Below are 27,126 nucleotides of genomic sequence, written 5' to 3' on the forward strand. Positions count from 1 at the left end.
ACCCAATGTCTGGTGTAAAGATGGAATATATCGGTCCATTCCTTCTGGCAGCTCCCCCACAAAGGGGGGGAGTATCCATGAAGCCCATAAAACACGAAATTAGCATCCGATTCCATTCAGACTTGGTATATGTCAATATTTCTATCAACACAAGATCTGTTATAAAGATGAGAGAGGTCGGACCATTCCTTCTGGTACCTCCCCCACAAAGGGTCAAAGTTTTTAATAATCAAAACGATCATAAAATCCAGAGTAAGCATCGGATTCTCTTCATATTTTACACATCCCATTTTTTCTACTAACACATCTGCTGTAAAAATGGCATATATCAATCCACTCCCTCTTGTACTTCCCCCACAAAGGGTCAAAATTTTGAATAGGCCTGAAGATCATAAAACGCGAAATTAACATCCAATTCCATTCAGACTTGGCATATGTCAATATTTTCATCAACACAAGATCTATTATAAAGATGGTAGAGATCGGACCATTTCTTCTGGTATCTCCCCCACATAGGGTTTAAGATTTTGAAAAAACAAAATTAGCATAAAACCTGAGATAAGCATCCATTTCTCTTCAAATTTCACACATACTATTATTTCTACTAGCATAAGATCTGCCGAAAGGTCGGATATATCGGCGAACTCTTTCCGGTACCTTTCCCTCAAAAGGGAAAACAGACTGATAATTTTTTTTTAACTGTTTTTGTTTGTTTAATTTTTTTTAACATAGTTATAAGCCCTTAATATTCGACCTCTTTACCATTTTTTTCTTAGGCATATGAATTGGCTCGGTAAGGCTGGAGGACAATTGAAAAAATGTAAATTTAGAATAAATCCTCCTTTCTCAGCGAAATTAGTATTTTTAATTTTGTCATTCTCCTATGAAAATCTTACATAAAAATTTCCTTTTTGTATTTTTGTAGAGAATTTAAATATACAATACTTAATTAAATGGTACAATGTACGAGTAACAAATTGGGATTGAATATAAAATATTATCAACTATTTGATATCGCTCTTAAAGCAAATGCGATGATTTAGTGAATCACCCGTTTAAAACCCATTTCTTTTTTAATGAATCTTTTTTCCAATAAATATACAGCACAAGAAAAAACATACCCCATCATTTAAATACAAAAACCCTAAAAAGTTATTTTTTAACCACAAGATAAACATAAACGCCATCGCTTAACCGTTCACTGCTCACATAACCACAAAAAAACAAACACACAGGCCACAAACAAACCTCAACGAATTAGAAACCAATCCAAAGCCATGAAAATGGACATTAGCCGATATATAAATACTAGTAAAAGACACATTCATAAATGTTTTCGAAGAGGTGTGAATATGGAGAGAAATACAAAGCCATACAAACATTGCAACAACGACAAAAACAAACAACCCGCTTTTGTGCAAATTCACTCCAACTATATTATGTTGTCTCTTTCTAACCTTTGGTGTCTCTCATTGGGTGCTCATAATCAATATGGCCACCAGAGTGAAATATAACAAACAGATTATAAGGGTGAGAGAGTGTAAAACTTTTTTGTTTACCAAAACAACAACAACGTGAATGGGACACACACATACACTCAGATACTTAAAGAAGAGCAACCAAATAGTAGGGCTGTTGGTATTTGCTCTTTGTTTTGTTAAGGGGCATGGAGAAGAGCCCAAAAAGAAAACAAATGAGCTGCAGAGACACTAATGCTGTGGCCGTCATCGTCGTTGCCGTTGCTGTCGTCGTCGTCGTCGGTCGCCGTCTTCTTGCGGTGAATTAACCAAACGAGACTCAGTCAACATTTAGAACTTGACGACGACGCGTGAACGTGTGGTGGAGTAGAGTAATTGTGTGTGACGTCGCGTGTTTTGTTACCTTTGGTTCTCTGGTTCAACGTCGTCTTTGCCAAAGTTTGTTTTTCCCAAATGTAAGCGGATGAAAAAAGCGTCAACATTTACACAAGAGAAAATAAAGTGAAAAGATTTTTTAAAGCAAAAAATTAAATTATAAATTGAAAAGAGAAAAATATTGAAAACAAGAAATAACAACAAAAGAAAAAAATACAAAAATTAGCACAAGTGTTTCTAAGTACCTATTAGCCGCGTACTGTTTTGATTTACATCTCTTATAATACATATAAAACAACAAAATGCTGGTGCCGTCGGATATGATTGCGGCCCAATCAAAAATGGTCTATCAAATGAATAAATACTGTGCAGATCGTGTGCAGACACGCAAGGCCCAAATACACAAACAAATCTTGGAAGTGTGTCGCATTGTCCAAGATGTCCTCAAAGAGGTGGAGGTGCAGGAACCCCGTTTTATATCCTCCCTCAACGATTACAATGGCCGTTTCGAGGGTCTGGAAGTTATATCGCCAACAGAATTCGAAATCATTATCTACCTCAATCAAATGGGTGTTTTGAATTTTGTCGATGATGGCACCCTGCCCGGTTGTGCCGTGCTAAAGCTAAGTGATGGCCGCAAACGATCCATGTCACTGTGGGTGGAATTTATAACAGCATCTGGCTATCTATCGGCAAGAAAAATCCGTTCCCGCTTTCAAACGCTTGTGGCTCAGGCCTGTGATAAATGTGCCTATCGTGATATTGTCAAAATGATCGCCGACACAACGGAAGTGAAGCTGCGCATACGTGAACGTATTGTTGTACAAATCACACCTGCTTTCAAGTGTGCCGGCCTATGGCCACGTTCAGCCTCCCACTGGCCCATACCCGGTATACCATGGCCACATCCGAATATTGTGGCAGAGGTTAAGACTGAAGGATTTGATATGTTGTCCAAGGAATGCATAGCGTTGCAGGGTAAAAATTCCGCCATGGAAGGCGACGCATGGGTGTTGAGTTTTACCGATGCCGAGAATCGTTTGCTGCAAGGTAAGATTTGTTTTTAAAACGAGAGACGTGTATTGTATACAGTTGTGTGTATTCAAATGCCGTCGGTAAATAGAGAAGTATGATTTAAATATAGTCGATTTGAAGGTAATAGGAATTCCATCCAGTCAGGTGTTACTGAAAGATCTTTAAATGGAAGATTATGCCATCAGAAGATTCTAAACGAAGAAAAAAAAAGCTTACAGGCGACATCCGAAATACACAAAAGGCGAACTTCTGGCTTTTTTGTGTTGATTTCGTTGACGAATATAGTCAAATATCGTAGACAAACAAATCATATAGATGAGACTCAATTTGGAGACACAGAGGGCCTCTTGTTTTTGGGGATAATCTCAAAATATTTAGGGGTTCAAATGAACCAAAAACAGACAATTGTTCCTGATCACACAATTGAAGCCAATCGAAACGCCTGAGAAGAGAGCTAAGGACAGGGAAGAAGTCTAGCATTTTGGATGACCATTGGATTATATTTAGCTGTAAAATGGATCACAACAACTAACATCACGACGGAGAGCGTAAATATTGTGCAAATGTCTCTGGTCAAGAAGCTAAGGGCAACATCTGGGCAGTGCTCCATGACATAATTTCAAAAGCGAAATCTTCCAAAATGGATTTAAACATAAAGGGGTGTTGTAGGTCGACCCTCACCACTATAGCGTTTGCTTGCTTTTTTTGTCTTGAAAATGTGTCATAAAGCGACAATTTTTAGTACAGCCACGATATAACAAAAACGGTTGATTTGATCCGAATAGGAAGTATCCTAGAGGGGAAATGTTCAAATAGGTCCAAGTTTTGGTAAAGACCTCATATAACTGTACCTCCAGATTTTTTGCCGCATTTGAAAATTTTAGGTCCATTTTGTTGAAGAGAATTTTTGCAAAATTTACGAGTTTCTTCCAAATAATGGAGGATATTCAAAGTTTGGGCGGATCGAACTTAGCTTCTTTTATTCTCGCTTTGCAATTAGAATTTTTAAACAGAAAACAAAAAAATAAACTAAAAATACAAAAACAATTAAAAGAGAAGTTATGTTCGGCCGAGCCGAACTTTTAATATCTTCCACCATTTGGAAGGAACCTGAAAAATTTCAAAAAATTCCGAAAACTACAACTTAAATAAAAACGTTATATAAACGTTGTATAGTCCCCATACAAAGACCTGAACTTGCGTACGACATTTTTGCAATAGGTTGTAGTACCCATTGAGACCTTCCAATACGAAATTGGAAATGATTCCGGTGAATAAATTCGCTGAAATCATCAAAATACCGAATATCGAGAGGTTCCGTTATATGAGGGCTATACGAAGACGTGGACCTGCACAGACAATTTTCTATCTTAGGCTGTAGTATCCATTTCGAACTTCAAATACCAAATTTGAAACAATTCTGGTGAATAATGTCGCTAAAATCATCAAAATATCGAATATCGGGAGGTTCCGTTATATGGGGGCAATACGAAGACGTGGACCTGCACAGAAAATTTTCTGTCGTAGGCTGTAGTATGCATTACGAATTTCAAATACCAAATTTAAAACATTTTCGGTAAATAAATTTCGGTCGCTAAATTCATCAAAGTACCAAAAATATGAAGGTACCATTATATGTGGGCTATACGAAGACATGGAACTGACCGCACAATCTTCTGTCTTAGGCTGTAGTATCTATTACGAACTTTAGATACCAATTCCGGTGAATAAATTCGCTAAAATCATCAAAATACCGAATATCGGGAGGTACCGTTATATGGGGGCTTTACGAAGAGGCGGACCTGCACAGACAACTTTCTGTCATAGGCTGTAATATCCATTACGAACTTCAAATAACAAATTTGAAACAATTCTGGTAAAAAATGTACATAAAATAATTAAAATACCGAATATCAAGAGGAACAGTTATATGGCGGCTCTACGAAGACGTGGACCTGCACAGACAATTTTCTGTCTTAGGCGGTAGTATCCATTACGAACTTCAAATACCAAATTTGAAACAATTCCGGTGAATAATGTCACTAAAATTATAAAAATACAGAATATCGGGAGGTACCGTTATATAGGGGCTATACCAAAACGTGGACCTCCATTCCACTTTATCAATCTACTTCAATTCGTTCGTAAGCTAGAGTGATTTCCACAGACGGACAGACGGACGGAAATCGTCATAGAATTTTATGCTGATCAAGAATATATAAACTTTGTGGGGTCTAAAATGTGCATTTCGAGGTGTTACAAACGGAATGACCAACTTAATATACCCTCCATACTATGATGGAGGGAATAATAAAAAACAAGAGTACGATATAAGTTCTTCAACACCCCGCTACGTTCTTTTTTATATCTCAATAAAGCAACAATAAGGTGTTTTTAACAAATTATTATGTTTATTAAACAACCAATATTCGCCTGTTTAATTACACAAAACCCATACAATTTTATTTCAATTCCACTTTTATTGAACTCATTGCGGTGTATTGTTTAAAATAAAAAGCGGTACCGTTTCACAGATTTATGCATGTGAGAATAATTTTGAAAACGATGAACCAATACAATGGCCAATTGTCGGCTATTTTGTGTTAATTTAATTAGAAGTTATGAATAAAATTGATATAATTTACTAAAGATGTACACTCGGGAAAAGAGATTAGTTGGAGTGATCAAGAAAAAACATTAATTAATAAATAAAAAAATAAAAAAAAAAAAAAAACAAAAAACAAAAAATAACTATGCGACAAAATTTAGTTATTCCTATAATTAGGGGGAAAATCTAGCAGATTATAAAAGTAGAGTTTAAACAAGTTAAAAAGTATAAGTCGGTTTTACCGACAGATGTATACCCTCAGCCAATGTTCGATTATTTTTTAATATATATTTTGATTTCTGTTATGATTATTCAAATTGTTAAACCTCTATGGAATAAATTCCGAAGGAATGGGTCAATATTATCCATTTCGTATCGGACCTAAATAAATATGATATTATGGTTATATTCTTCACTATATATGAGATATGTGATAATTTTTAGAAAATGTTAAAATGTGATATCGTCGACCAAGATATTGGTATGGGCAAAATTAATGGAAAATCGAACATTTATATCCAATTTTATGTGAAATCATAAATTCCATATTCATCTCAGATTTCTGGTTGAGAGAAATATTTTGATATAGCAAGTTGTAAAGAACCACTGAATTGTTTCACAAGATATGAAAGATAAAAGTAATGAAAATCGTGACCCTATGTGGATGAGGTCCCAGAAGGGGTATAATGTATTTATTCCTATAATTAGGATATATAGCATCTTTACAACAGATCTTGTATTAGCAAAAATGTTTGTATGTGTGAAATTTGAAGAGAGTTGGATGTTTATTTCGCTTTGTTTTTCAAAATCTTGAACACTATGTGGGGCGAGGTGCAAGAAGAAAAGGTGCGATCTCCACCATCTTCATAACAGATTTTATGCTGATGGAAATATTGAGATGTGCCATGATTATTCGTGGATATTGGGAAACGTACCAGATAGAATGAATATACCATCTCCACACCAGATCTTGTGTCAGTAGAAATAATGAGATTTGTGAAATATGAAGAGAACCGGATGCTTATTTCAGGTTTTATCATCGTTTTGGTTATTCAAAACTTTGACCCCCTGTGGGGGAGGTACCAGTAGCAATGGTCCGATCTCTACCTTCTTTTTAACATATCTTGTGATGATAGAAATATTGAGATGTGCCAAGTCTGAATGGAATCGGATGTTAATTTTGCGATTTATGAGCTTCGAGGATATTCAAAATCTTGACGCTTTGTGGGGAACGTACAAGAAGGAGTAGAACGATATATCGCATTTTCACACCAGATATTGTGTCAGAACCTTCCCCTTCCCTACCTTCTTTTTAACATATCTTGTGATTATAGAAATATTGAGATGTGCCAAGTCTGAATGGAAGCGCATATTAATTTCGCGTTTTATGAGCTTCATGGATATTCCAAATGTTGACCCTTTGCGGGGGTGGTACCAGAAGGGGTGGACCGATATTTTTCATCTTTACAGCGGATATTTTGTCAGTAGGTCCGATCTCTACCATCTTTATAAAAGATTTTGTGCCGATGGAACTATTGAGATGTGCCAAGTCTAAATGACATCGGATGTTAATTTTGCGTTTTATGAGCTTTATGGATATTCAAAATGTTGACCCTTTGTGGGGAAGGTACCAGAATTAGGGGACCGATATATTCCATCTTCACATCAAACATTGTGTTAATAAAAATATTGGGATGTGTGCACAATCGGACTCTTACATCGGATTCACACAATCGGATTCTTACATCACATTTTATAAGAGTTGTAATTATTCAAAATTTTGACCATTTGTGTGGGAGGTACTTGATGGAGTGGACCGATATTGTCAATTTTTTCACCTGACCTAGCACTGATGGAAATATTAGGATTTGCAAAGTAGGAGCAAAATCGGATTATCCTTTCTCTTTCTGTGCAAAAAATATATGTTTTGGAAAATTTCGATCGGGGGAGGTACCAGAAGGGGTGAACCCTTTACACCAGACCTTGGTTTTATAAAAATATTGGGATGTGTGAAATTTGTAGACAATCGGACTCTCAAACCACATTTGATAAGAGTTGTAATTATTCAAAATGTTGACCTTTTGCGGATTTTTAAGATTTAAAAAGTTGGAGCAAAATGGTATTATTCTTTCTCTTTCTATACAGTAAAATATTGTTTTTGAAAATGTTGACCTTTTGTGGGGGGAGGTACCAGAAGGAGTGGGCCGATATTGCCCATCTCCGAACTCGATCTAAGTTTGATAATAATATAACGATGAACCAAGTTTGGACCAAATCGTATACTCCTTTCGAGAGTTATAGTGCACACCAGCCAGCAGACAGAAAGACGGGCGGAAGGCCATCACTAGATCGCCTTCAAATATCCTGAAACGGATTTGGTCCAAAGAGACCTAGGGTCGAAATCCTTTATTTCGATGAAGCACGTTTTGACCGTATCAAATGATGTATACCCTCTGTAGGCTTATGGAAGAGGGTATAAAAAGACTACACGTGTATCGACATCGCAAAGTAATCCCCCTTTTTCCACAATCCCTGAATTTGAATAAATTTTAAAATTTTAAACCTCAATAGACTTTTGGGCCCTCTTTTAGAATTTGTTTAAAAGCTGCCTTTAAAGAGGATCATAGTCAGATAAAATATTTTACAAAAAAAAAGAAAAAAATGGGAATATCTGGCACTGAAGCTATTTATTTTAACTTTGCACTATGCATTACTTTTCAACGAAATTATCTCCAAATTGCCATTTTGTGGCATAATTTTAATCAAAATTATTCCTTTCAAATAGTGGCCCCTCCCGGGCCCGGAACATAGCTTTTTTGCAGTTGTTTTATAACAACATTTTTTAATTCGGGAACTCAAATTTCAATAGGAAGTCATATAACATTTATTGACGAAAATGAATTTCCTTCAAAGAAATTTCATTATAAAATATATTCGGAATAATAAATTCTGAAAACCAAAAAAAAAAATCTTAACTGTAATGGGCATGATTTTGCAAAAATTTTGAAAATTTATTCAAACATGTGTCAGACAAAAAAATGTCAGCTATGTCCGCTGGCTTAATGCAATAATTTAAATACCATGAAAAGAAAATCTCCAGCTGTCAATATTTTTTGTTGGCTGGTAATTTGAATTACGAGCGTGAGATCAAATAATGACTAACTTCTAGATCGGAAATTTACCAATGTCCAAGAGACAAAGACGCCAATTAAAACAGCCACAAACAAAGAACAGGTATGATCAATATATAATGCCGAGCTCCACATAAACAGCAGGTTAGCAGAAAGAAAACATAAATAAGTCACACACACCAACCAAAGATCTTTCGTTCTCTCTCTCCCTCCTCGTGCGATCGTCGATCGTTGTCGTCTGATTTCTTAGACTTCTATCAAAAAAAATCTATTATCGCATTCGCATTTAATTTATAAGTCATTATATCAATCGGCATTTAAAGCCCCCTCAAATAAATCAATTATGGTTAAGTGTGTCACTGATTACTGCCAATAAATACGACAGACGACCTGGCATTTGATATTTTTCTGCTTTCTGGCTTTCAAATGGCTGGACTGGGCTGGGGGATTTTAGTTTCACGCACTATCACTCAAAAAAAGAAGAAAAAAGAAAAACTGGTGTTTCTTTTGTTTCAAATTTTTGAATTTGTAAACGGAACAAGAACAACAACAACAACAGCAGCGAACAACAACAACACCAATGCCAATAAACATTTGACATGATATTTTCATAGACATACCACACTTCCAGCTGGGAGCTATTTATTATTGATTTCGCTTTGATTGTTTTTCTTGTTGTTTGTTTTATTGTTTGTGGTCGTCATAGGTGTCGTCTACGAAATCTCCTCACAATATTTTTTGTTTGGTGGCGTCTAAGTTGTTGGCCAGTTGGTAGTTGTTTTTGTTTCGCCAGCTATGCTGATGCATAGACAGCTTATGTTTAGCATTGTTGTTGTTGTTGTTGCTGGTGCTGTTTTAGTTAAGATTTTAAGTATTTATAGTTGTCGAAAGTTGACACCTTAATTTGTGATCACTTGTTTGTTTGCTTTGCAGTCAGCAAGTCAGTCAGTCGGTCACTGACTGCTGCAGTTGTTGCCGGCTAAGTGATCATGGAATCAGTTAACATTTTCAATTTTTTGATAACTTTGATTTGTTACTTTTCAGCAAAAGATATGAAGCGCCAGATAAAATGTAGGCATAGCCAAGAGAAGAATCTAGGAAATTTGAGGGACGGGGTTTTCCAGCACCACTTGGGAAGTTATGCTGGGCATAAATATGGGAGAAATTCAAAAAATTCGAAGCACTTTTCTCCAAGGGTATAAGAGAGAGATAGAGAGAGAGAGAGAAAGAGGGAGAAGAGTGAACTGATATTTAGACGATGTGTATGTAAATATTCTAAAGGAGTTTCGGGTCCTTCAGTTTCAGTTCGAAAAGTCCGCCTTAACATTTCGTGTTCGGCCTTTTTATAACCTACACCACATAGTGATCAGGGTATTATGTCTTTGTGCATTTGTTTGTAACATGAGGAAGGAAGCGGGATAGACCCATAGTTACATTTGTACTTGTTTCATAGAATCACTGTCTGAGTCGATTTATGCATGTCAGTGCGTCCGTCCGACCGTCCATGTATTATTGTGTATTGTGAACATAATGCAGGTCGCATTTATTATCCGATTGATATGAAATTTTTCAAACAATATTTTTTAGACCGAGGACCAACTCTATTGATTTTTTTTCAGAATCGGTTCAAATTTAGATATAGCTCCTATATATATATCTTCAACCGATTTCGTGTTAATTGCGCACCAAATGGGCAATATCAGTCCAAATGACCTGAATTTTGGCACTTTCGACCGAACTTAGTCTAGAAGCAAGTACATCATATGTGTAATATGTTCTGCACAAGAATAATAATTGGTACCACCATATACAGCTTAGGTGTTTCAAAAATTTTTTGAAGATCGGTTCAGATTTGGATATATCTTCCATATATATACCTTTATCCGATTTCGGGTTAATTGTGCACCAAATGGGCAATATCAGTCCAAATGACCTGAATTTTGGCACATTGGACCGAATTTAGTCTAGAAGCAAGTACATACAATTTGGAGAAAATCGATTCAGATATAGCTATAGCTCCCATATATATGCTTCATCCGATTTGGTGTTTTATACACTCCATAACAAAGACCTTTGGTACAAGATATCAGTTATAGCTCAGAAATAAGTTCCTAAAATTCTTTCAAGATCGGTTCAAATTTGTATATAGCTCCCATATATATCTTTATCCGATTTCAGGTTAATTGTGCACCAAATGGGCAATATCTGTCCAAATGACCTGAATTTTGGCACATTGGACCGAACTTAGTCAAGAAGCAAGTACATCAAATTTGGTGAAAATCGGTTCAGATATAGCTATAGCTCCCATATATATGCTACATTCGATTTGGGGTTTTAAATCCCTCACATGCGTAATATGCACTCCACAACAAGGATATATGTTATCGAACATCAGATACATCTCAAGAATATCTCTGGCAAATTTTATTGAGATCGGTTCAGATTTTTATATACCTTCGATATACATCTTCATCCGATTTAACAGTTATTGTCCGCCATATATGTAATAACAGCCTAAATTAGATAGATTTTTTCATATTCCACCGAATTTTTACATTTTTGTGAAACTCGGTCCCGAATATCTACAGGGTGAGATAAAGAAAAAACTGCAACAAAGTCAAACGCCATAATTTTTACATTTTTTCAAAATTTTTTTGAATGAAAGCAAAAATATCGGAAATAGCATCAAATTTTAGAATAAGCTTAGATTTGTTCGAATTGGTCACCTTTGGCACGAATTGTGGCCTTCAAACGGCCAATGAAACCGTCACACGCTGCCAGAATGTACGGTATTTTGGTCAATTCCCGACGAAGCTGTTGATTGAGGTGATCGACACTTTGGTATTTTTTAGTGCCAACCTTGTTTTCCAAAATACTCCAGACACAATAGTCCAATGGATTGGTATCTGGAGATTTTGGTGGCCATTGTGCGCTGGAAATGAAGCGAGGAACTTCATTTTGTAAACATTCATGGGCGGCGCGTGCTGAGTCCAAGGTCTGCGGTCAAAAAGATTTGCGTACCCAAGGCTTTAATACACCCTCCAGAATATTTTCGCGATAATATTTGGCATTTATTCTGATGCCACGGTCGATTAATACGAGCGGAGGGCGACCATCGGCTGTAATGGCAGCCCACACTATCACCATGGCCGGCATTTGGGTGTTATAGACAAAGCCATCCGATCACCATCTTGTGGATAGGCAACCTCCGCCCAGGCACGGAAAGACCTTCATGATCTAGAGAGAGAGCCTTTAGATCAACAGGCCTATCAAGCGGGACTGATTATTATTCACTCTAGTGCGGTCTCAGAAGCCATTAAAGGATATAGAGTGAATACTGTGCTAGGAGACCATCCCCCTCCCGTCGCATCTGAATAACGAGAGCTGCCCCGAAAAACCCGAGTTGTTTTGGCTCAATTACGATCCGGTTGGTGTAGCCGCCTAAATTCCTACTGGGCCCGGATTAACAGCGACGTGCAGAACATCTGCCCAGCTGGTGGCACAGGCCCACATGACACGCTGCACCTATTTCATTGCCCAGCCAAGCCTACTCACTTAACTCCAGTCTCGTTATGGACACAACCCATACAGGTTGCATCCTTTTTGAGACTGGACTTAGAGGCAGAACCTAATTGAATGGAGTCGGGAAAATGGAAACCAAACGAACAGAGAAGTATGAGCTGCTACAACAACAACAACCATGGGCGGCGCTTGAGTTCTGGTGGCCAACCGAAGGTGCACATTTTCAACTGACCTCTTTGGTAGGTAAACACGATCATTTTGTTTGTTTACAAACTTCTGTACAACGAATGTTTTCTCATCGGAGAAAATCAAATTCGGCAGTTCACTACTTTCGGCCAGGCGAAGCAACTATTTAGCTCTTTTGAGTCTGTTTTCTTTCTGTTGCGGTGTAAGCTCATGCACTTTTTGGAATTTCAATGGCTTAACCCCTAGCTCATTTTTCAATATTTGTTGAAAGGAATATTGCGATATGTTCAGCTCACAAGCCATTTTTCGGCCATTGCGACGCGGGTTTCAATCAAGTCGCTTCTTTACTTTTCAAACCATTTCTGCCGATGTTGCCGTTTTCTTCCGTCCACTTCCTTGACGTCGGGCTACACTACCAGTGCCACCGGTAACGTGCGAAGGTACGAGACACAAAAGATTTATTCATATTTAAATGCTGGGGTGCTCTAACGACAGCCACTTGTGGTTTTCCAGCCAAATATATAGAGATCACACTATCACGCGTGAATTCCATCACGAATAACTTTTTTTCGGGAAAATTCTCACCAAAATGCTTTTGTACGCTTGCAAACAATATAATGAGCTGTCATTGGAATAATTTTAACAGCTGTCGGACGAGTGGCTTAGAAATGACTGCAGTTTGAAGTTGGTTGCAGCTTTTCCATCTCACCCTGTATATGTATATATTTTGTAGGGTCTCGAAAAGTTACAAACGGAACGACAAAGTTTATACACCATCCATAATATAATGGAGGGTATAAGAAATGGTAAAATGGCGAACTTTGAAAAAAAATCACACAAGTTTTGCATTTGGCAAAAAAAAATTTTTTAAACCACCTGAAAAGAATTGCAGTTTTTTTCTGATAAGAATAATTCCCCCAATGTCTGAATCATATGATTCCAACCGAAATATACAATGGGAAATTACTCTTTTTTTTGCAAAACCTGACGTTATTATTAACAAGAACAACAACAATTCCACATTTAGTGTGCCTCATGAGATTATCACTAAAAGATAAGCTTTTCGTAGGGATTATTTTTTCTTAGACTTTGAAAGATTTGTGTTATTGGTCGAGAACAACAAACAGCAGAAAAACAATAACAACAATAATAATTTTAAAACACCGAGAATTTAAAACATTTCTTGCGGCTGCGACAAACTCTTTTAACATGAAAAGTGCTCATAAATCTGTGTGAAACATTGAAATGTAATCTAAACGACAAGAGGCCAGCAAAGATTTGGGGGGTTTGATATCGTCGAAAATTGTTTTTGTAGATTTTTTGTTTTGGTTCTGGCTTGTTTCGTCGGCATTTCATTTTGTCGTTTGTTTCGAAGCAAAAAAAAAAAAAAAAATCCAAAATCGAAATGTCTACAAAAAATTTCAAAGAAATTCTGTGATTTGTTTGGTTGTTAGCAGCGTCGTTTCAATGAAATCGAAGGTGCTTGCATGTGAACTCAAAACGCATTTTTTTTTTTTGAAAATAAACAAGTTTTTGAATTTTGTATTTGAATTTGTTGTTTTTTTTTTTTCATTTTGGGGTTCGGTGGTTGGTTGGCCACCTTCTCAACTTCTTTTGTTCTCGTGTCTCTCATGTCTCTGTGTTCAGGTTAATTTGTGTTATTGTCACATTTTATAGATTGAATTGATGATGGCCACAATCAGATATTGACTTGGACATTTTTGTGCGGTTTTTGGAAAAGAAATTCATAAATATTTCAATATTGAAGCAAAGTAGTTGTAAGGGGGAAACAATTTGGTGGGGACGACATTGTAATGCCCTACATGAAAGAGAATTGGAATATCTTCTCTCTGGAAGTTTTGACGATATTTTGTTCAAAGAAAGATCTCTAAAAGATATCCTCTTGACTTAAAGATCCCTGAAAAGTCTTCTAGCTGTAGAAAATCTAGGAGATCTTCAAAAAACTCACAGAAGGCTCCTTTGGCATTTTCCTGATGATATAAGAACTTTGGAAGTACTTCTGTCAAAACAAAACAGCTATAGAGTACCTTCAGACAAAACTACACCTTTTTACGGGTTTCGGTCAGTATTAGAATCTTGGAAAGTCTTCTTCTGCCTATAGAAGTCCTACGGTTTTCTAGAAGGATCTCTTAAAGGTACTTCATTGAATAAAATACCTCTGAATGGTTTTTCAGTTACAGAAGACCTGTAGAATGCTCTCCGGCAATAGAAGACCCATAAAAGATATTCGCAAGAGTCATAAGAAATATTTTGGCATTTGCATTTTTTCGGACAATATAAGAACATTAGAAGTTCATCTGTGAAAAAAACAGCTATAGAATGTCTTCAGACAAAACGGCACCTATATAAGGAGTTTGGTCCAATAAGGCTCTTGGAAATTCTTCTGCCGATAGAAGACCTCCGGTAAACGTTTTTAAAGATAACAGACTTTTAAGAAGATTTCATCAACAGCAGATCTATGAAGGATTTATCTGTCATGAGAAGACATTTCGAAGATCTTCTGTCAATTGTATACATTTTAAAGGTTCCCTGTCAATAACAAACTTTAGGAAGGAGTTTTTAATATTCTTGGAAGGCTCTTCCTTCAAGATCTTTAGAATATCTTCCCGTTGTAATGGAAGTTATGAAGGTTCCCTAGGAGAATCTCTTAAAGGTATCCCATCGAATTAAAAAGGTCCCTGTATGGTCAATAGAAGACCCATATCAGATCTTTAGAAAAAAATATAGGAAATATTTTGATATTTGGAATTTTTCGGGCGAAATTCTTCTGTCAAAAAACATCTATAAAATGTCTTCAGACAAAATGGCACCTTTATAAGGGATTCGGTCAATATAAACCCCCTTGAAAGTATTCTGTCAATAGAAGACCTCCGGAAAGTCTTTTGTCAATAGTATCAGACTATTTGCAGGTTCTCTCTTAATTACAAACTTTAGAAAAGTGTTCCCTTGATCGAATATTTTTAGGAGGCCTGCTGTCTATACGAGAGCTTTAAATTGTTTTTTCAATAGAAGACGTTTAAAAACACTCTGACCACGGAAGACCTTGAGATGGTATCTTTTTTAATGGGGGACGTGTAGAAGATCTTATGTAACTGAATATCTAAAGACAATTTCATTTCAATAAAAGACCTTTAAAAGGTTTAGGTAGGAGTTCTCTTAATAGAAGATTTTTAGGAAGTCCGCTGTCTACAAAATACCTTAAAATGGTCTTCTGTCTATAGAAGAGCTGTAAAATGCCTCTGCCCATGGAAGACCTCGAGATAGTAATTTTTTATGAAGAAGATCTCCTCTGAAAATAGAGGATCTTCATATTGTATTGACTACTATAAATTGAAATCGTTCAAAAGTTCGCCTGTCATTAGCAGAATCCGATAAGAGATTTTGTTAATAGAAGACTCCCAATAGAAGATTCAGAAGATTTTGTTTTAACGGAAGATCTCGAGAAGTTCTTCTGTCAATAAAAGATCTATAAAAGGTATATTATTAACAGAGGACTCTCGGAAGATCGTCTTTGAATAGAATACTTTAAAAATAACCCCTTCTAATCGGTTTGTCACTAGATGATCAGTGGGGAGTCTCATTTTAATAAAATATATTTAAGAGTTCGTCTTTCAGAAGCAGGCAGTTATTCTGTTATTCTGTCAATAGAACCATTAAGAGGGCATTTTCTAAATTAAAGAGCTGTAGGTTGTCTGTTAATACGAGGCTTCAAGAATGCCCAGTTTAAATGAAAGACGTTATAAGGTCTTCTGTTACTTTTGTCACCATCAGAACTTCAAAAGGTCTATTTTCAATAGAGGACCTTCAGAAGGTCGTCTGAAGATTTTTTTATCATTTAGAAGATTTTTTGAAAGCTTTCTTTCAGTAGTTATCTTTTCGAAAATCTTCTTTCAGTAGAAAACTCCGAGAAAAGCTTTTGTCAATAGAACCCCAATGAACGACAAATATGATTACGGTCTTCTTGCAATAGCAGACCTCAATAGAAGATCCTTAAAATATATAAGAAGTGAAACGCCCTCTGTCGATACAAGACCACGAAAGGGGGTTCTGAACTTCTATCGACCGCAGACATATAGGCCTCAAGGCCGCAAGAAGGTATTCATTTAATATAAATCTTTTGAAAGATCTTCTGGATGTAAAATGTCGGAAATAGCATCAAATTTTAGAACGTGTTTAGATTTGTTGGAATTGGTCATCTTTGGCACGAATTATAGCCTTCAAACGACCAATGAAAGCGTGACACGTTGCCCGAATGTTCCTCTGCGGTATTTTGGCCAATTCCCGGCGAAGCGCTTGGTTGAGGTGAGTGACACTTGGATATTTTTTAGTGCCAACCTTGCTTGGTATCCGAAGATTTTGGTGGCCATTGTGCGCTGGAAATGAAGCGAGGAACCTCATTTTGTAACCATTCTTGAGTGGCCCGTTCTGAGTCCAAGGTCTGCTGCCAAAATGTTTGCGTGCCCAAGGCTTTCTTATTGCGAATTTTCGCAATAATATTCGGCATTTATTCTGATGCCACGGTCGATTAATATGTTGTTAGCTCTTTAGCTCTTTTCAGTCTATTTTCTTTCTATTGCGGTGTAAGTTCTTGCATTTTTTGGAATTTCAATGGCTTTACCCCGATCTCACTTTTCAATATTTGCCGAATGGAATATTGCGATGTGTTCAACTCACGAGCCATTTTTCTGCCGATGCGACGCGGGTTTCGATCAAGTCGTTTCTTTACTTTTCGAACCATTTCTGCTGATGTTGCTGTTTTCTTCCGTCCACTTCCTTGACGTCGGGCTACGCTACCGAGCGATGATACGGGACACGAAAGATTTATTCACATTTAAATGCTGGAGTGCTCTAAAGATAGCCACTTGTGGTTTTCCAGCCAAATATGAAGAAATCACCCTATCACGCTTGAATTCCATCACGAATAACTTCTATTCTGGAAAATTATCACCAAAAAGTTTTTTTTACGCTTTTAAACAATAAAATGAGCTATCACTGGAATAATTTTAGCAGCTGTCTGACGAGTGGCTTAGAAATGACAGCAGTCTGAAGTTGGTTGCAGTCTTTTCATCTCACCCTGTATAAAAGTATAACATAAATTGTTTTTTATTTCCGACGAATTAAGCACTTGTTTCGAATTCGCCGCAAACTTTCTTATAATTTGTCTTTGGGTCTGTCCTGTCGGGACTTCCAAGCAAATAGTACTCAGTTTTGTAGATCAAAATCCTATAAGAATGTTCTTAAGTCACATTTTCTAAGGCTTTTATATATCCTTGCCCCTATTCAAAGGGACCCGAGTATTTTGTATTTTGAAAATTTATAGGATTTAAAAAACCGGCCATATTGGTACACTTTTTGCTGTCGGACAAGTGGCAGTCTGAAGTTGGTTGCAGTTTTTTCATCTCACCCTGCATAGAAAAATAACATCAATTTTAGTCTCTATCTTTTTTATTTTCGAAAAATTAAGCACTTGTTTCGAATTCGCCGCATACTTTCTTATAATTTGACTGTACAATAGCCAATCTGGCTTTTGAAAGTGCCAAGCGGATTTCATAGGACTGTGTTTATAGATCAAAACCGCAAAAGAATTTCGGGTTCTTAAACCAATATTTTGAGATTTATTTCGAAATATTTAAAATAGAGCTTTGAAAATGTTTAGAGAGCTTTGTATTAATTCAAAAGTCATTGGTTTAAAAATATGGGTCACATCGATCCAATCTTTGCTGTAGTTCCTATAAAAGGGTGTCAAGACCGATTTCAAATATTTTTTACACTCTTGTCATATTTTCTATTTAATGTCAGCAAATTCTGGTATTTTAAGTTATTTTTGTGTAGAAACCCTACTGGCAAAAAATATCAATATTGGTCCAGATTTTGGTACAACCCTTGTTTAAACATTTTAGTAAATGCTAGAGTTTTGGCCATATTTTCCAATTAATTTTGTTGGATTGCGGTTTCTTCTGACTCAAAGTATTCTATATTAGTGTATATTTCGGAATAGCCCCCTTGTTTTTTTTTTGTCATCTACAGAAGACCTATGACATATCTGCTAGTGTTAGGGTAGAACTGAAATTATTTTTAAAAACAACATTTTTAACTATTTTCGATTAGATTGCTGAAAATAGTATTATTTGTGTATTTTTAAAATTTTTGTTGATTTACCTCTTCAAACTTATCGTTAGTCTGGTGACTACTAAAAACCGGGCAGATTTCACATTGACCCATAGAGTGACTAGCTTTTAGATAATTAAGCACCTACTTGAGATCAATGAATGTATTTTGGGGGACATATAAACGTAGATTTCTTTGTTTATTTGTGTCTGTTATTCGTAACAGATAAACAATGAATTTATTTCCATTTGTATGTCATAGCAATTTGTTTTATAACAAATAATTGCTGATAATTTTAAATTTAGTATTTTTGTTTTTTGCCGGAGAAAAATAAACTATTCTAACATTCTCAAGTGTCGTGTCAACTTAACTTAGTTCAGTTCAGTTCGATTCGATTCAGTTGAGAGTTGTGAAAGTCGTGTGACTAAATATGGCGGACCATGGATGATGAACTCTTGTACGTAATATCATGAGACCCATGTTATGGGCACAGTGGTCACAGGTCTTCAATAAATTAAAATTTAAAAAAAAAAATCAAAATGAAATCTACATACATGATGTGTTATACTTTTGTATGGCTGTCATGTGACAAGTTAGTCAGCTCATTATTGCTCTGTGGACAATAAATTTATGGGATAAATAAATAAATAAATTTTATGGGATTTCCTGCTTTGTACAAAAAAAAGCAAAAAAGAAATTGAATTATTTATTAGCCTGTCAGGCGGCAAGGTATTAACTTATGTCTGATTAATATGGAGTAACCTGGAACTGAAACGAAAATGCAATTATACACAAATTATATGAAATTTATTAACTTCATGATGATGATGACAAGCCAGAGCTGTGGATTATTGGAATAATCAAATAATCGTATTAAGGGTAGAATAATTCTGTGTGGAAAAGTACCACTTTAATATATCCTTTACAGGTCTATATCTCTGTGACAAATCGAAATTGAACACATTAAAAATCTAAAACTTACCTAAATGCCAGCAATTCACATTCATAATTTAAAAATTAAAAAAAAAACTTTCTAACGTTAAATCCGTACTTCATGTGAGTTTTTACATAATACTGCTACATGGCATTATTTTAGAATGATGGCATTAAAGACAAAATTATTCTTCATAAAATTTCAGTATAAGTCATCAGCAAAAAGAAATCTCTATTCCCATTCTATATCAAGAAAATATATTAATCAATGTTGCCAAAAAATTTGTGAAAATATTTTCTAATTTTTTTCATAAATTTTTTCCTCGGACTTTTTTCGAGTTAATGCCTGAAGTTAACATAAAATTTCATTTTATACAGAAATTGTCAAAAGAACAAATATTCTACACAAAATTTCACTATAAATCTCAGAATAAATCATATATCTAGGTATCATAGTTTCAAAGAAAAATACATTCGAAAATTATATTTTACAAGTGATAATTATTTTACGTTTATTACTCCCTATTTAACATGTTTCGATTCAAAGTCAAAATCTCCCCTAATACTTCATTGTTGGGAAAAAGTGTCAAAGAAAGAAATGTTCTATACAAAATTTCACCATAAGTCACCATACAAAATATATCTTAATTTCAGTTATATAATAAGAAAATATTTGCATCAATGTTGCCAAAAAAATAAGAAAAGATTTCATAATTTTTTTGATACATTTTTTTGGGTCTTCTAACGATTTGATGTCTTAAAGTACCACAAAATGTCGTTTTAGGTAGACACTGTCAAAAGAAGAAATATTCTACACAAAATTTCACTATAAATCTCAAAATAAATCATATATCTAGGTTTCATAGTTTCTAAGAAAAATACATTCGAAAATTATATGTTACAAGTGAAAATAATGTGTTTACATTTATTACTCCTTATTTAACATGTTTCGATTCAGAGTCAAAATATCCCCTAATACTTCCTTGTTGGGAAAAAGTGTCAAAGGAAGAAATGTTCTATATAAAATTTCACTATAAGTCACCATAAAAAATTTAACTCAATTTCAGTTATATAACAAGAATTTATTTGCATCAATGTTGCCAAAAAATCAAGACAAGATTTCATAATGTCTTTGGGTCTTCTACGATTTAATGCCCTAAAGTAACACAAGATATTGTTTTAGATAGACACTGTCAAAAGAAGAAATATTCTACACAAAATTTCACTATAAATCTCAAAATAAATCATATATCTAGGTTTCATAGTTTCTAAGAAAAATACATTCGAAAATTATATGTTACAAGTGAAAATAATGTGTTTACATTTATTACTCCTTATTTAACATGTTTCGATTCAGAGTCAAAATATCCCCTAATACTTCCTTGTTGGGAAAAAGTGTCAAAGGAAGAAATGTTCTATACAAAATTTCACTATAAGTCACCATAAAAAATTTAACTCAATTTCAGTTATATAACAAGAATTTATTTGCATCAATGTTGCCAAAAAATCAAGACAAGATTTCATAATGTCTTTGGGTCTTCTACGATTTAATGCCCTAAAGTAACACAAGATATTGTTTTAGATAGACACTGTCAAAAGAAGAAATATTCTATACAAAATTTCACTATAAATCTCAGAATAAATCATATATCTAGGTTTCATAGTTTCTAAGAAAAATACATTCGAAAATTATATATGATAAGTAAAAATTATGTGTTTACGTTTATTACTCCTTATTTAACATGTTACGATTCAGAGACAAAATCTCCCCTAATACTTCATTGTTGGGAAAAAGTGTCAAAGGAAGAAATGTTCTATACAAAATTTCACTAGAAGTCACCATAAAAAATTAATCTCTATTTTCGTTATATAACAAAAAAATATTTGCCTCAATGTTGCCAAAAAATCAAGAAAAGATTTCATAATTTTTATGATCAATTTTCTTTGGGTCTTCTACGATTTAATGCCTTAAAGTACCACAAAATGTCCTAAAACGAGACTGTCAAAAGAACAAATATTCTAAACAAAATTTCATTATAAATCTTAGAATGAATCATATATGTAGGTTTAATAGTTTCTAAGAAAAATACATTTGAAAATTATATATTGCAAGTGAAAATTATGTGTTTACGTTTATTACTTCTTGTTTAATAGGTTTCGATTCAGACTCAAAATCTCCCCTAATACTTCATTGTTGGGAAAATTGTCAAAGGAAGAAATGCTCCATACAAAATTTCACTATAAGACACCATCAAACATTAATCTTTATTTTCGTTATATAACAAGAAAATATTTGAATCAATGTTGCCAAAAAAAGCGAAAATATTTCCTAATTTTTTAAATCAATTTTTTGGGCTTCTAACGATTTAATGTCTTAAAGTAACACAAAATGTCATTTTAGTTAGACACTGTCAAAAGAACAAATATTCTACACAAAATTTCACTATAAATCTCAGAATAAATCATATATCTAGTTTTCGTAGTTTCTAAGAAAAGTACATTCGAAAATTATATATTACAAGTGAAAATTATGTGTTTACGTTTATTACTTCTTATTTAATAGGTTTCGATTCAGAGTCAAAATTTCCCCTAATACCTCCTTGTTGGGAAAAAGTGTCAAAGGAAGAAATGTTCTACAAAATTTCACTATAAGTCACCATCAAAATTAATATCTATTTTCGGTTTATAACAAGAATATATAGGCATTAAAGTTGCAAAAAAGATATATATTCTAATAATTTTTATCAATTTCTCCTCGGGCTTATTTTCATGTTAACGCCTGAAATTGACATAAAGTTTCATTTAGACAAAAATTGTAAAAGGAAGAAATATTCTATACAAAATTTCACTATAAATCTCAGAATAAATCATATAACTAGGTTTAATAGTTTTTAAGAAAATCTCATTCGAAATTTATATATTACAAGTTAAAATTATGTGTTCAAATTTTTTACTGTTAATTTAATATGATTCCATTCGAAGTCAAAATCTCTCTCAATACTTAATTTTTTTGGGGAAAGTGTCAAAGGAAGAAATATTCTAGATCAAATTTCATTGGCAGTCTCCGAACACAAGAAATGTATATACTTAATATGTACCATAGAAAAGTCTCACCAATTTAGGTTTGTATAACTCCATTTTATTATTTTCCACAGTAGCACTTGTTTCGAATTCGTTGCAAACTTTGATATAATTTCACTCTCCAATAGCCAGCCTGGACATTGGAAAGTGCCAAGCAGATTTCATAATTCTCGGTTTGTACATCGAAAATACCAAAATTTGAAAAATATGGTCAAAAACCTCATAATAAATAAAATCCGGGAGTTTTACTAAAACGTGGACCTATATTCATTTTTTTTTGTTTATTGTTATCTGTAATATTGTCAAATCGAAAGGATTCCAAGGAATATTAATCCGAAAATTAAAAAAAAAATGTAGAGGAGACTTTGACCTTTTTATATAGATCAATGGAAAAGTACACAACGCCGATACACATGTCGTCTTTTTTAGCTCTACTTTCATAATATGCTGAACTTTTCTCATAATTTTTGAAAAAAAAAAATAGTTTTGTAGCATCAATTCGGCTGAGCCGAGCTTTTAATAGTCTCCATCATTTGGAAGGATCTTGCAAAACGTAAAAAATGTTCCGTTGAATAATGGCGGCATAATTTTAAAAATTCCCATTTTGGGGGCTATACGAAAACGTGGACTTCTGCCAGAGAAAGTAGTACCTATTATGAACCCCAAACACCAAGTTTGATATAATGCTGTTAAAAAAATATATATAGTTAAAATCTTAAAAAATACCGAATATGTTAGCTATACAAAAACGTGGACTTTTTAGCCAATTATATGCCAGAGAAGGCGGGCCAGAAGATCAGCCACCAAGTTGAGATAATTCTGTTGAAAAATTGAGAATATTGGCAGGTACCGTTAAATGGGGGCTATATGAAGGCGTGAATCGATTCAGGAAAGTCTAAATTTTGAATTTGAAATATTTCTATTAACAAGTGTGGCTAAAATCGTGAAAATGCCAAATAAGTTGAGATTTCGTTATATGGGGGCTATACGAAGATGTGGACCTGTGCAGGCAATTTTCTGTCATACAACGTAGTATCCATTACGAACTCCAAATACCAAATTTGAAACAAATTCGGTGAAAAATGTGACTCAAATCATAAAAATACCAAATATCTGGGATACAGCCATAAAATACAGGGTGAGATGAAAATACTGCAAACAAGATCAGACTGCTGTCATTCTAAGCCACTCGTCCGATAGCTGTTAAAATTATTCCAGTGACAGCTCATTATATTCTTTACAAGCGTACAAAAGGATTTTGGTGAGAATTTTCCAGAAAAAAAGTTATTTCTGATGGAATTCATACGTGATAGTGTGATTTCTTTATATTTGGCTGGAAAACCACAAGTATAGCACTCCAACACTTAAATGTGAATAAATTTGTCCGAAAGTGGTGAACTGCCGAATTTGCTTTTCTCCGATGAGAAAACATTTGTTGTCCAGCAGTTTGTAAACAAACGAAATAATCGTGTTTGCTTGTCAAAGAGGTTAGCTGAAAATGTGCACCTTCAATTGGCCACCAGAACTCAAGCGACGGCCATGGTTATGGTGTGGGCCGCCATAACAGCCGATGGTCGCCCTCCGCTCATATTAATCGATCGTTGCATCAGAATAAATGCCGAATATTATCACGAAAATATTCTGGAGGGTGTATTAAAGCCTTGGGCACGCAAACATTTTGGCCACAGACCTGGGACATTCCAACAGGACTCAGCACCATCGCACTCAGCACACGCCACCCAAGAATGGTTACAAAATGAGGTTCCTCGCTTCATTTCCAGCGCACAATGGCCACCAAAATCTCCGTATACCAATCCGTTGGACTATTGTGTCTGGAGTATTTTTGAAAGCAAGGTTGGCACTAAAAAATACCAAAATTGTCAAGCAAGCGCTTCACCGGGAATGGGCCAAAATAACGCAGAACAACATTCGGGCAGCGTGTGACGGTTTCATTGGCTGTTTGATGGCCATAATTCGTGCCAAAGGTGGCCAATTCGAACAAATCTAAACTTATTCTAAAATTTGATGCTATTTCTGACTTTTTTGCTTCCATTCAATAAAATTTAAAAAAATGTGTGTGAAAATTATGGCGCTTGACTTTGTTGCAGTTTTTTATCTCACCCAATATATATTCATATTGGGACAATACCAACATTTGTAGCTATAAGTACAGTTTTATGCAAGGATAGATACTGGGAACACAAACTACAAACAAATAACAAGCAACTTCGGATTAAAATTGTGACTAAAACAACCAAAATACCTTAAATCTTCATGTAAAGTTATGGGTGAGGTCTATACCAGAACGTGGACCTATATGGTCCATTATCGATAACAAAATGGTGCAGACGTAATATATATCTGAAAAAAATATTACTTAAAATTTAAAACAATGAAATGGAGAAATAACTTTTGTTACACAAAGAATGAAACTTCGAACAAAAAAAATCTGAATTTAACCATGGTACATTAAGGAGGTGAAACGGCTTCGTAGAAATACTAAAGTACAGCTAGCTCTGAGGCGATGCCCGCTTTCTGTCAAAATTATATGTAGGAAATTGTTCGCAATTATTTATTTTTTTTTCCTCATTTTTAGAATGAATAAAAATGCGCCAAAAATGAATGAAATGCTTAAATTGATCCAGACTTTTAAATAATATAATTTCATGGCAAAAACTGGTTAATGCCAAAAATACGCGCCTGTAAAGTATGTTTTTTTTTTCAAATCATTGATTTTGAAAATATTTTGTTTTAATTTTTCAAAGCAATAAATACATACATTTGCTGAATTCTCCACAGTCTAGCTCTATCTTACCTTTTTATCGTACTAAATATTGATGTTATTTTCATTTCTAAATTAAAAACGAAATTTAATATATTTATTTAAAAAATAAAAAAATCGCTTGACCCCGACGTGATTTGAACACGCAACCTTCTGATCTGGAGTCAGACGCGCTACCGTTGCGCCACGGAGTCCGTTATGTGGTATTGTACAAAGCAGTCACTTAAACACAACATTCATTTGTTAGTTGTGTTCTAAAAATAGAACGAATACAACTGTGGTGAGAATACAATTTGTGTGCGAGAGAGAGAGAGAGTGAGAGAGAGAGAGGCAATGGTACTCACTAAATGTTAGCAACAAATGTTTTGAAAAGAGTCTCTAATAGTTATTTTTAAATCTTTGAACTAATTGTATGGTGGCGTTTGGGGGAGAATGGTACCTAATATTATTATTGTTCTTGTTGTTTTTTTTTTTCATTTAAACAATTGCTATTTATGCCTAACAATGTGTGTGTGTGTTTTTTGTTTTTGTTTTTTTTTTCAGGTGCCAGCCGACGTCGTTGCCTTAGCATTTTGAAAACCCTGCGTGATCGTCATTTGGATTTGCCCGGCAATCCAGTTACCTCGTACCACTTGAAAACACTGCTCCTCTATGAATGCGAAAAACATCCACGTGAAATGGAATGGGAGGAGAACTGCATTGCCGATCGTATCAATGGGATTTTTTTGCAATTGATTTCGTGTCTGCAGTGCCGGCGTTGCCCCCACTATTTCTTGCCGAATATGGATTTGTTCAAAGGCAAATCGCCGGGTGCTTTAGAAAATGCCGCCAAACAAGTTTGGCGCTTAACACGTATCATGCTGACCAATGCGCGATGTTTGGAGGAGTTGTAAGAAGTGGCCCGGCAATAAAATGGTAATGTACCATGGTTGGTTGGTAGTTGTTGTTTTCGTTGTTGGAGCAAAAAAAAGACAGATGGACGGACGGACGTATTACTGGACATACATTTTAATTTGATTTTAAGCAACAACAATAATGTACTGCATACAGTAACAACAACAACGAGACAAGACAAAAAGTTAATACAAAGATATAAAACACATGTTAAATTGTAAAATAGTTAAAACACAAAAAAAAACCTTTAGTTTGCCACAAGTTAATTTAGTTCATAGTTCATAAGGTTTGCTAGTTAGTATTTTTTTATTTCCTATGTTATAAAGTTGTATTTATTTAATTAGTAGACGATTATTTAGATATTATTTTGAAAATTGTAATTTATTTAAGGTGATAATACATAAACAGCTTGGCATCAAATATTTCTTGACATATATTTTAAAGGGATGTCAGAACCTGCTGCTTATTTATCATCACCTTTATTCATTCACCAGTGAAAAAGAATTCAGCAAATTTACCTGTTGATCTTGAAAGCATTTCTATTTTTCATAAAAAAGTCGTTTGAGGTTTGCTAAGAGCAATGTTTGGAAGGGAGCAGTTTTGGGACAGTAAAGCGATCATTTAAATAATGTGTATGTGTGTACGACATCTCAATATTTTGGAATAATGTGTACAAAGTCCAGCAAGTAAAATGTTGACAGTACCTGTACTACTGGCAGCATAGACAAATGAAAATATAGACAACGGAATGCTCTCAGCATCATCGAAAAAATTAGAATCAGCAGTTGCCGACCATGTCGTTTCAGGGTTATGAAACATACCTAATTTAAGCCCATTTCAATTTGAAAATATTCTCAGCCTCCAATAAAATCTAAAAATTATTAATTAATTTAATATCTAAAATTGATATTGAGATATTTTGAATTAAATATTACGAGCAATAAGAGTTAACAGATGAATTGCGATGAGGTG

General features: G+C 34.7%; 1 protein-coding gene and 1 non-coding gene across 2 annotated transcripts; one reads left to right on the forward strand and one right to left on the reverse strand.

Moving 5' to 3' along the window:
* Positions 1 to 1,694: 1,694 nt before the first annotated feature.
* Positions 1,695 to 26,613, forward strand: LOC101899181 (protein mab-21). Its single transcript, XM_005183195.3, has 2 exons — positions 1,695 to 2,903; positions 25,804 to 26,613. Exons 1-2 carry the CDS (start codon positions 2,156 to 2,158, stop codon positions 26,151 to 26,153), a joined length of 1,098 nt encoding a protein of 365 aa, XP_005183252.1. The 5' UTR covers positions 1,695 to 2,155; the 3' UTR covers positions 26,154 to 26,613.
* On the reverse strand, positions 25,383 to 25,454 carry TRNAW-CCA (transfer RNA tryptophan (anticodon CCA)). The gene has a single exon. It is a non-coding gene; the product is annotated as a tRNA-Trp (tRNA).
* Positions 26,614 to 27,126: the final 513 nt, after the last annotated feature.

This window comes from Musca domestica, unplaced genomic scaffold (genome assembly GCF_030504385.1).
Source record: "Musca domestica strain aabys unplaced genomic scaffold, Musca_domestica.polishedcontigs.V.1.1 2, whole genome shotgun sequence".
Lineage (NCBI taxonomy): Eukaryota > Metazoa > Arthropoda > Insecta > Diptera > Muscidae > Musca > Musca domestica.